The 12,482-nt window shown below is 28.3% G+C and overlaps 2 protein-coding genes across 3 annotated transcripts in view; both read left to right on the forward strand.

Moving 5' to 3' along the window:
• The window catches only part of LOC108726179 (uncharacterized), a 39,173-nt gene extending 36,744 nt beyond the window's left edge, over nt 1–2,429 (forward strand). Inside the window, exon 3 of the mRNA XM_018453605.1 lies at nt 2,375–2,429. Within this exon, the coding sequence (XP_018309107.1) occupies nt 2,375–2,381 (7 nt within the window). The 3' untranslated portion in view covers nt 2,382–2,429. The remainder of the gene's footprint in view (nt 1–2,374) is intronic.
• Nucleotides 2,430–2,652: 223 nt separating this feature from the next.
• Nucleotides 2,653–8,716, forward strand: LOC108726178 (Octopamine beta2 receptor). 2 transcript variants are annotated; one of them, XM_018453603.1, is made up of 3 exons: nt 2,653–3,665; nt 4,783–5,013; nt 8,415–8,716. In XM_018453603.1, exons 1-3 carry the CDS (start codon nt 2,671–2,673, stop codon nt 8,503–8,505), a joined length of 1,317 nt encoding a protein of 438 aa, XP_018309105.1. In that variant the 5' UTR covers nt 2,653–2,670; the 3' UTR covers nt 8,506–8,716. The 2 variants fall into 2 exon arrangements, with proteins under 2 accessions (XP_018309105.1, XP_018309106.1); XM_018453604.1 differs by having other exon boundaries at nt 4,783–5,038; nt 8,415–8,461.
• Nucleotides 8,717–12,482: the final 3,766 nt, after the last annotated feature.

Below are 12,482 nucleotides of genomic sequence, written 5' to 3' on the forward strand. Positions count from 1 at the left end.
CCTGCCGTACCAGCTGATATGTGAATCTCGAAGGAATATAGCAATTGAAGAATCTATATAATGCCGAAGGCTTGCTTATGAATCGTCTATTGCATCCAAGTTTAATTATGAATTGTGCAGTATCTATGATTTACATCACAATTGTGAGCAAACTGAGCAAATCATCTAGAGAAATGATAGAGTTGAGTGTGAAAAGTTTTAAAATATATATAAATTTTATTTTAAATTAACGAATTTACAGTACAAATATTTAAATACTATATATTTTATTTCAAATTTTATTCTTACTTTATACATATATAATACTTATTTAAATGTATTTATATTTTACACATAAGTATGTTTTGTGTGCGTGCGTGCGTGCGCGCGCGCACATTAAACACTAATTCTTTTTTTCTCAACAGCTTTTATTTCTTCTTATACGGAGTGTTCTGTCACGAAATCGATGATCATTTTAAACAAAACAGTTCTTATATACCTTCGTTCCCAAGAAAAGTAGCAATGCTTGTCGGTTTCACGGAACATCCTATATAAAATTCTTCCTCGATATTTTAAAAATTTACTTTAAATAATTATATAGGTATTTAAAGTAAATTTAAGTAATAAATTATATTACATAGCTTTAATTTAAGTAGCTTAAAGTTCTTAGAAAAATTCTTTAATTTGTATTGTATCTGATATTATTGAAGAATTTGTTCAAATTATAATATTTCTTGAACAATAAATTAGTAAAAGATAAACTGTCTAAATGTTACATAATATTCTTTCTTATATAATGGTATTTTAAATTATTTTTTTATGTACTTTCTATTTTATCATACAATATCAGTTATTGAATTTTTTTCTTGAGTGAAAAAGTACTTTATCTATTTTATATTATATAGAAGTATCACAGATATAATTATAGAATTTTATCTAATAAAAACAAATACATATTTCTCCCCCCTCTCAATCTTCGTTTTATTTAATATATCAGAGATATTAGTAATATTAGCTATTTTAAATATAAAACATCCAGGAAAAAATGTTTCATATATAATTATATAAAAAATTGACATATTTTATATACAATTATATATAATAATATTAATACAATAATACAATAACGACTTCAAGAATAAATAATTCAATTTAAAGAAAAAACATAAGGCCAACGCTGGTTTTTGTTGCGAATAAAATTTTAGTGCTATTTATTTACCATAAAATATAATAATAGACGTTTCGACCATTATTAAGTCATCTTGAAAACAATTTTTAGTACATAAAAATATCGTTAAAATTCGATCATATCATTCTCCTACAAGTTTAACAAATAATTGTCATTAGAAATTCGAACGCATTATCTTTCCAACCAAGTTAACAATTAATATAGGTTGAGAATACTATAAATTAAGAATTCGCTCGTTTATTACTCGCCGTTTTGCTTCGCTAGGATTTTGCTTCGTATATTCCACCTGTTTGGGATATACGGCATTTTTAGCGGGTGGGATGCCCAAAGCATACAAAGTGCGCAGATTGAAATCAGTGCACTAAATGCAATAAACGCATTACATGAAATATGTACCTCTTGTCATAACATTTCTAATATATGTAGGAAGATTGTAATTATTATTTATTACTTCATATACATATTTATCATTTTTATTCCTTAATAAAACTTTATAAACGCATTTTATAAGTTATTGTGTCATTTTACGTATTATTTGTAAATTTTTCATGAGCTGTACATACCCCTCCCTCTCCCTATAAGTAGCCATATATCTCACCCCTATAGAATATATGACAAAAATGCAAGGGTTTCAAAAAGTTTATTTTTTAATACGAAAAATAAATATATATATTTCAGATTTCTAATATTTTTTTCATAGTAGTAGACAGTACAAAGTTTTTACTGATATAGTTCGTTTATTTTAAACATAATAAATAATACTTAATAAATTAAGTTTTTGATAGGTGCGGCGTATATGCCGGAGTTACCCTATATAATTATATATAAAATATGTCCACATATACTATATTTTTTCCCGGGCAATTATAAAATTTATAACAGAATACAATTTTTTTTAATTTTATAATCTTTAATTATTATATATTTTAAATTTTATCTTTTGCATGTATTAAATAATTTTATGACATTACAAATAATGGAATATTTTGGATATTTTGAAACAAAATATTTATTGTTATCATAAAATTTTATGCTAGATTATGTCTCGTTTAAATTAAATACATATGTCTTGCAGTTAATTTCCTAATGAAAAGAATATTTTCATATATTTACAAACGCCTACATTTACTCGCTTGCATATTGCAATAGTAGATTAAAAAAGTTCTTTGATTTTCTTAAGAACGCTTTTCTGTTTTTTATTTACAGATTCTGAAGAGTAAATATATGATGGCATCACCAAAGCTTTATTACGAGACGCTCCTTTCGAATAAATCTCTTCGTAAATCTCGTTAACCTTACCAATTACGCTGGCAAACAAACTCAAGACCAAAACGTGGAAAAATAGTCTTCTTGTTGCTCGAATCAAAGATGAACGTCTGTCAAGTGCGTCAACTAGTCGAAACTTCCATCACTTAATATCATCTTCCTACATAACTCTTCGACCAAGAAGAGAAATTAAAGAACGATCAACGCACAGTGGCGAAAACCGTCATTGTGCGAGCATGACCGCAAAAACGACATTCGATCCGACGGAGATCTCCTCGTTCGACGTGACATCGCTATTGGATGTCACTTCGATCGAGGAGAATCCTCATGCCAATAATACTGAGGTGAACGCCATGGAGGTCAATTGGTTAGACAGGCCCTCAACAATCGTGAAGATCTGTATCCTCGGTTCGATCATCACCACGGCGTTATTCGGTAATTTGCTGGTAATGGTGTCCGTGATACGGCACAGAAAGCTACGAATTATTACCAACTATTTTGTGGTCTCATTAGCACTGGCGGATATGCTGGTAGCGATGTTCGCGATGACCTTCAACGCTAGCGTGCAGGTGACCGGCAAATGGCTTTTCGGTTATTTCATGTGTGACGTCTGGAATTCTTTAGATGTCTACTTTAGCACTAGCTCAATACTCCATCTAATGTGCATCTCAGTAGATCGATATTATGCGATTGTGAAGCCACTCAAATATCCCATCAACATGACGAAGAGAGTAGTGGCATTTATGCTACTAGCCTGTTGGGTGTCGCCGGCCATCATTTCCTTCGTGCCAATCTTCTACGGCTGGTACACTACGGAAGAAAACAGTATGCATAGGCACAAGCATCCAGAGCTCTGCGAATTTAAAGTCAACAAAATATATGCTATACTGTCATCAAGCATATCCTTTTGGATACCGTGTACCATCATGGCGGTCACATATTTTGCCATATTCAAAGAGGCTAACAAACAAGAGAAGCAGATGCACAGCAGAATGGGTAATGCCATGTTGCTCAGTCACAGACCGAGTAAAGATCTTAATAATTTAAATGGCGAACTGAATAGCGCTGGATCGTCAAAAACTCTGACTTTAAATGAAATAAACACCGAGCATTTACACACACCGACAAAAGATAAACATATAATGAAGATGAAAAGAGAACACAAAGCAGCAAGAACGTTGAGTATCATTATGGGTACTTTCATCCTTTGCTGGTTACCATTTTTTCTTTGGTATGTGTGTTGTTAACAACTAACTTAATAAAATATTACATGTTAATGTGCTAAATTGCTAAAAATTAATTAATTTTACTATATATTCTTAATCATAATAGATTATTCTCCTTATTCGACAGATTCAGTTAGATCTATCAATATTTGATTTAATGTATAATTGATTATATTGGTAAAATGCTTAACTCACGTAAATAAAATTGTTTAGTGATCTATTATTATGAAATAAAATAAAATTGGAGAAGTTATGATTCTCAATCATATAAAAAGTCAAAAATGTACTAAAACATTTTTTTCTCATGTAAAGTTCTTTTTAAAAAGACCAATTACAAAAATCAGAAACATGTGAATGAAGTTACTTTTGAGACAAAATAACTTTTAACTATATAACAACATAAATTATCTAATATATCAATGTGTATCATTTATCAAAAATATGATAGCCATGTTATCTCAACGTGTATTGTCTATCAAAAATGTGATAATTATATGAGAAAATTCATTTTTTCATATATTAAATAGAACAAATTTAAAGTTTCTACGAAAGCTGATTGTAAAAGAGGAATTAATTTTTTTATTAAAATGGATATTTTAATTTTATTTCATACTGATTCTAGTAAAAGACAAATGAGGATAAATAAGTAAGAAAACGAGAGAGAGAGACAGAGAGAAAGAGAGAAAGCGAAAAGAGAGAATTTATATATTGAATCAAATTCATTATTTTGTAACTAATATTATTGAAAATATAAGTTTAAAGTGGAAAAGAATATTTTTAATTTCAGTTTAAAAATTTAATTTTTTTTTAAACAAAATTATAAAGAATATAGTAACTTTTAATTTGTTTTTTTTTTATGTAAAGTGTATTTTTTCTAATTTTTCTATAAATAACAAATTAAAGAAAATTGAAATATTTAAACTTTATTTTTTTATGGAAATTATTTTAAATTAAAAATACAAAATAACAGAATAATTTTACAGAAACTTAAAATAAGCATTGAACTTGAATAAATTAATTCTCACATTTTCCATTTCTTTCAAAGTTTGAATTAAAATTTAATTTTCTGTTTCTGTATTTTTAATATTTATGCACATAAATAATTATTAACTTAATTGTCAGGTACGTCATTACAGCGCTTTGCGGCGAGACTTGTCCGTGTCCCGACGTCGTGATTGCGATTCTATTTTGGATTGGGTATACGAATTCAGCATTAAATCCATTGATTTATGCATATTTTAATCGCGACTTTCGAGAAGCGTTTAAAAATACCCTGCAGTGCGCTTTCTGTTCGCTCTGTAGACGAGAGCCATTGGATCTCGAAGCACTGGATTTTCGTCGACCATCCCTCAGGTACGAATTGGTCTGACAGATTAAGGTATGCATTTCATTTTATCACTTTTTCTTTTTGAAACTTTATTGAAATTTTATTTATCTTACTACTATATGTTACTTACTCGATAAATTAAAGTTGTCTTTGAAACACATTCAAAATTAATTAAAATGACCCTGATAGAAACTTTTTACCGAAATTTTAATAAATAATTATTGGAGTTAAGATACACACAATTCTTTCCATCGAGCTTAGGAATTGGTTGAGTGCGCTAAGGATGGGTCTCTTTCCTCCTACAATTGTGACCAGAATAAATAACATTTTATGTAACAATGCGACGTTGTAGTTCGCGAAATTTAATTAGTTTTCAAGACGGTCTGTGTTTTACACGTGTAAGGTTTATGCTGAGGATTTGAGCCGAAATGTACGATTTTGCATATACTTATGTTTTTATTAAAGATTTTTTATTAGGTAAAAATAACTTCTTGATTTGCGCACTGACAACTTGATAATCATCTTTGTTTGAATTTTGAGGAGTTTGAACCTTGATATTGTAATTTGTATAAATAATTATATTTATATGTACTATATTGAGAATTGTATATTGAATATCAATTGATCCACTTTCAGTATTATTTTATTAAGATTTTGTTAACAATTCAACAGGATTGGGTAATATGCCTACTTAAAAAATTAGAAGTTGAATTAAAAAGTTAAAAAGTTAAATAATTTGAACTTAATTTGGTTACATTTTAAACTTTTAACTTTTAATTTAATATAGTTACATTTTATTGGTACCTATTAACTTTTAATTGAACTTTCTTGAAGTTAATTAAATACATTTCGACTCGTTTTTGACAACCTTCGAGGAGATATGTCCGATAAAAATTTCGAAGTGCCTTTATTTCTTTTTAATAAGTATATGTAAACAAAATATTCATATAGAGTATGTTTCTAAATAAAGAGTATATTTGTTATTTGTAAGACTGAAATCTTGAAATCATGAAATAAAAAAATATAACTTTTAACTTTTCATTTATTTTTTTTATTAACTTAACTTTCAATTCAATTAATTTTATTATAGGATATCTTGTACCTTAACTAAGTTAAATTTTCAAGGTTGTTAATTTTAACTTAACTTAGTTAAAAAAAAGAGTTAACTTACGTAACCCTGCAATTCAACATAAAACATTAAGATTATAAAGAATTCAGTAAATTTCAAAATAAAAATCAATGAACGCAATAAATTTAATGAGGAGTTACGTACACATTCAAATCCGTAATATATGTATAAAGATGAGCGGTATTTTTGTATCTGCTACTTTGTAACTGTTATTAAGTCGTAATTGTTACCCAGTTATTAATCGATTAATTGAAATGGCAATTATTTATTTATTTTGTATTTCGATATGTTTATTTCTATATATTTACATAACATTTTTATTAAATTTAATAATAATATAAAATTTAATCACATGTGTGCATTTCTATCTATTTTTTAATCATTAAAATAAGGTATCATATATTATTATGTCATCAGTATCATGATATTATATTGCCACATATGTACAACAAAAACATATTTAACTTTGAAAAAAATATTAGACAATTAATTAAAAATGAATGTAGAAATTACTCGTCTAAAAATCTGATTAGAAAAGGTATTACGATAGCATGTTGTATGTTGAAACTGATATTAAAAGTAATCTCTGAATAATGAATATTGATTTTTCTGATATGCAACTGAAATTAATTATGTTTGAATCAATTCGTCACATAAAAGTTATACAAAATGTTATGGAAATTGGAGTGCAACAATATTATTTATTGACATTATTATATTATTGTATTTTGTGTGTCAATATAACCATTGACAATGCTTTATTGCCATTAATAGTAAATAATTATGTTTTGCATTGGAAATAGTGGAACGAACAAAAAATAAAATACGCAGGGCGTTTGGTATAAGTTCGAATTTATGACCAAGGCGTTACATTTGTAGTTCTAAGAAATGATCATTAAACTCATAAGTTAAATCTAATTTAATCCGTGTGGATGTATGGCGTCATGTATCTCTATTTTCATTCCCTGCACCAATTACTCTATTATTCTGTTCAATTACATATACTGCGTATCTCGCACGAGCTGCATCCGCGATAATGTGCGACGATTAAACTGACAACTATACGGGAATCAAGGAATATTAAACGAAAACCTTACCTTTTCATTACACAACGAATATTTTTATACGCGCTGGTTTTGTTTGAAAAATATCACGCGCGCGCGCGTAATATTAAAATATAATAATTTCTTGATTTTTTAACGGAAATTAAAACTAAAACTTAATCTATCTATTCAGATCAACTTGCATAAATCTGATATATTAGCAGTTCAATACACAAGACAAACAAATAAAGAAAAGTTCATTTTTCTGTATATTTTCTTTACATTTAATGTTACAATATATATAAATATAGAAGCTATGTGTTTTATGGGTTATCTCCTCATCCATATTTCTTCCATATTAATTTTGTCTTGGTAAAAAGATTTATGTATAATTTATCGTTTCATTCATATCTACAATATTATTGTATCGAATAAACAATTATTTGACTTTTATTTTTTTAATGCATAATTAATATAAAGATGTAGAATGCGCAAATGTATTTTTCATTTATTGTATACAAGGTGGTCTATGTATTATACAAATTTAAGTTTATACTTAGTTCATCTAGCAAAAAGATTTGTTAAAATATCAAATTATCTTCATAAACTTTCTTGAAATAATTTACAGTTAAGGTGCAATTTCATGCAGCGAAAGAAAGCTGGCTTTTTACTCCCACTCCACCAAAATTAAAGCAGCGTTCGAAAGTGGTTCGCTTTTCTCCTGCTTCCTTTTCATGAAGTGTATCTTCGCTGGCTTTAAGTTAACGAATACACTCATTTATTTTCGCTAGCTTTTAATTCTTTTAATAAAAATGGATTACGAAAATGAGAATACATCGAGTGTATAAAAGAATATATTCGTATAGCAGCTGCAGCAAAGATTCGGAGGCGACGCATACCGCTACAATTGCTAATATACAATTATTAAAAAAGAAAAGTATTGGATAACACCTATTTCCAAAAATTGCAGCGAACATGGCTTTTTCTTTGCTTCGCTCCCAAAATTAATCTTGGAAGCCATACGATTCCATGAACATGACGTGACATGTCATGTATTTCAGCGATGTTCACTATTAGTTGAACAATATCAAACTTTGAGCGTAATTTCGCTGTATACGAAAATTGATGGAGTGGGAGTAAAAAGCCAGCTTTCCTTCGCTGCATGAAATTGCACCTTTATGCAATTAAATTATATAAACAATTCTGTTCACATTGATTTTTCTGAAATAACTCGATTTGCTTAATTTTGTTTTAGATACGACGATCGCACCAAGAGCATATACTCAGAAACATACATAAAGCACATTGATCGACGAAGATCGAGTGAATTTGGCAGCAGTCTTTGAGACGAAACTACGTTCCCAAGATTCTAAAAGCGAGTGCAAAAAATACGCATCTATGTACAACACTCATACATATGTATTATATATATAAATACGCGCGTGCGTCAATTTAAACATAACTATACATACACACAATACAATGCGCACGCGCAAACATAATCATATCGAGATATTATTCAACACTTCGCCAAATAAATGAAAATGAAGAGGATAAAAAGAGAGTCACCGTTTTTTTTTCACGGTGACTATAAATACATGCGAATATACTAAATATATCTTGCAAAGTTGGAAACAAGTATGTATACATATATAGATTATGTCATATTGCCAAAGTTAGATTTTTAAAGCTTTCGTAGTCAAAGTGTGTCGTGTTTCGTAAGATCAATAAAATCGTACCTGTGGAAGAACGTAGGAGATTCCGATGAACGAACTTTGCTTAATACTTCGAAAGAAAAGAAACGTACGGCTTCTGCGAATATCTTAGTAAGATAGCTAAATGAATATAATTTTGAAAAGCGTGAGCCATGAGAGAGTCTGGTTGATCCCGTATAAATCCCTTAATATATAGTATTTTCTTAAAAATCTAAGATTTAATAATATAATTCTTTCCCATTTTTGATGGCCTCTTTTTGATCTAAATCTCACGACTTTAGTGATAAAATTAGTTTTCCTTTTTACATTACAATAATTCTTGCAATAATTTCCTTTTTTTAAGAAACAATCTGATTTGATTATTTTGAATTACTACCGAACGTTTTGTGATTTGATCACGACGATAAAAATAATTCAATGACATAAAAGTACATATGTGTATACGCATATGTGTACACACATGCGTGCGTGCGTGCGTGCGTGCATGCGTGCGTGCGTGCGTGCGTGTGTGTGTGTGTGTGTGTGTGTGTGTGTGTGTGTGTGTGTGTGTGTGTGTGTGTATGCTAAGTGATCGATTCTATGACAATAGAATGATCTAGATATAATGAAAATACTCACTCATAGATATAAAAGTAATCGTATATGTTTATTTAATTTATATAATTCAATTTATTATTTATTAATTTAATTCAAAATGATAATATATTCACAATGATCCTAAATATATTTTACTATTGTTAACCCTTTGTGAACCCTCCCAGGTGGTGTGACATACACCAGCAAGATAAATTTGTATAACTTCTTAAAAAATACAGCGTGTATGTTGCCGGTTTCATGCAGGTGAAGAATGCTTTGTTACCGATCATACTAAATTGTAATGTATTTATGATGAAGTATAGCATGGAGTATGAGATATACCCACATATGATTCATATTGATTTTCCACCTGGTTTGCAGAGGATTAAAATGTCGTTTTTGTTATTAAGTTTTTTGTTATTTGTTATTCAAGAAAGTTATTCGAGAAAATTAAACAATGCATTTCATTATAGTGTTAAAATAACTAAAATAAAATAAAATATGTAAAAATTATATATTACTAAAAATGAAAGAGACAGATACAGAGTGATCCAGAAGCACCGTTTTAAAAATTAATTAATCCAACCAACCGTTTTAAAAATTAATCAAACCTATAGGTACTAGTCAGTATCAATGAGAAGAAGATTGCTCGATCTGTACGTTCCAACAAATGTACGATTTTAATGTCGATTAAGTTCCAATTGGCTGGCATTACAGTCATCTACATCATAACTAAAATGCTGAATACCTAAATTATAAACTATAAGATATTATTCTATTAGAGTATTGATTTACATATAATTCTGCAAATTACAAATGTTTTACATATATTTTCTCTAAATATCTTAATTTATAAATTGCCTTTATGAATTTCAATTGATTATATCAATGATAAAACTGTAGGATTGTGGTGCATGGATATATTATAACATACGTTCTCTATTTAATAATCTTATATTTAGTCACATCTGTCAAAAGAGTATGTAATTTTTTGCTAATTTCATTATCTCTTTAATAGATATCAAGAAAAATTTAACATAATTATAATTGTTACTATTACATATTTTTGGCCAGTTGCGCCATTGATTTCTCATCGACGTCGTCACTTTAACATTACAAAATTACCATTCTACACATGATTGAAAACTTTCTCAGAACGGTAATCGTTGTACGTTCGAACAACTTTTGCTATGCAAAAAAGGCTTGATACAAGTCACAACAGTATTGTTATAATATTATATGTAATGTTCATATGTTATACAGAAATGAGTTATATCATAACGTATCATGAACGCCACTCGGTGATTTGAGGTGAATCTAATTTTTATGTAAATAATCGACACTATGTTTCAATTACGTTATCATTGTATCGAAAGATGAATGTTGAACGCAACGTTGTGACTTTTAGTTCCTACTTTTACTATTTTATTTTTCATTCTTGTTATGATGATTGAGTTGATAGTTATTGTTAATTATTTCGAATAGTTACTTCCCTACTATGATACTTATGTAACTTTTTTGATTGCGAAATTTACTATTCGGACACATTGTATTACAGAATTTACTTTTTAATAGAATTTTTTTTTAGTAAATCATTGTTACTTTCGTTAAACAAATTTAGTACTTTCTGTTTCTATCTTCGCGTTCTTTCAACGAAACGTCATTTTCGAAAAAATCGTTCAATTAATTCTCGTTTCATATAAATGGCGCACGAATGTTAAATTCCTTTGATCAAAAGATAAATGAAAAAAAAAAAACAATTGGAAGGACTCATTTTCTAGAATAGCGAATAAAATGATGATGATGGTGAGTCTTTATTTGAGAATAAGCGTATCTTTATTGGTACCTTTCATTTCCTAATCGCGATTGTTTTCAGTGAAAATCACATAAAATTTGTATCGATTTAAGTCCCCGTGATATTTGTAACACTGATCTAGAATCTAGTCCATACGAATATAGGATAAAATAATGCGATCTTCAGTAATCGTCGATTAACGTCGCATCTGTGTTTCGCCATCGGTCATCAGATGAGAATGAAATATTAACATTAACTTCTTATTTAACGTATATGATAATACACACAAATGATTACTGCGATATATATTGAATGATTGGCAATCGCGACGAATTATACAGTGTTTTCATTAACTCTTAGCTGCAGTTACGATCGAAGATGGCATAATTAAACAATCCCACGCTAATCGTTTTTTGCCAATTTTATTGTCACAGTAATCAATTAAATAAAAATATTTAGTATCTATGTACAGTAAGAATGAGATGCTCAACAATGTTATTATATTAATAATCTTGGGCTATTGTAAACTTAGACAAGTTTAATTTTTATTAGAAATGAGCAATTCAAAAAAAATTATTTTACTTGAATTAATTATTAAACGCGCTTATTAAACAGTGAAAATTATTAATTGTAGTTTTTAATAAATTTATAATTCACGTTTAACAATTAATTGTATACCTAATCGAAACGTTTAATTGTTTAATTATTTGTTACGTGTTGTTATTTTAAAGATTCTTTTTTGTCACTTTAATATTAAATGTGTAACAATCATAAAATAATTATTGCTCATCTCTGATATTGATATTCTATCGCCAGTAAAAAACATTCACACATTAGCTATTTCAGTTAAATAATGGACAATATTGCAATATTAAATCGACTTTATGATGATATAATATAATAAAGATCTTTCTATACTTGTCGGCTATGCAAATATCGGTTATCATTAATTTTATTAATAATTGTTCCTTAAATTATCATTGTAGACGACAAATCATTTGGTACGATAGAATTTGTCAAGCTCTTTGTTCTAATTTATTTGCTTCTAAATCTGTTTCTCGATTTATTGTTTCCTAAATTATTATATATTTTATATATTGTATATTTTATATTAAGCAATAATTTTAAGCACCCGATCTTATACGTTCACAACTATTTTTAAATTTTTCATATATTACGCTCGTTCATAAAAATGTAACACTTTCGAAAAGAATTAAAGAGAAAGATAATAATTTAT

Source organism: Mycetomoellerius zeteki, unplaced genomic scaffold (genome assembly GCF_001594055.1).
Source record: "Mycetomoellerius zeteki isolate Tzet28-1 unplaced genomic scaffold, Tzet1.0 scaffold39, whole genome shotgun sequence".
Lineage (NCBI taxonomy): Eukaryota > Metazoa > Arthropoda > Insecta > Hymenoptera > Formicidae > Mycetomoellerius > Mycetomoellerius zeteki.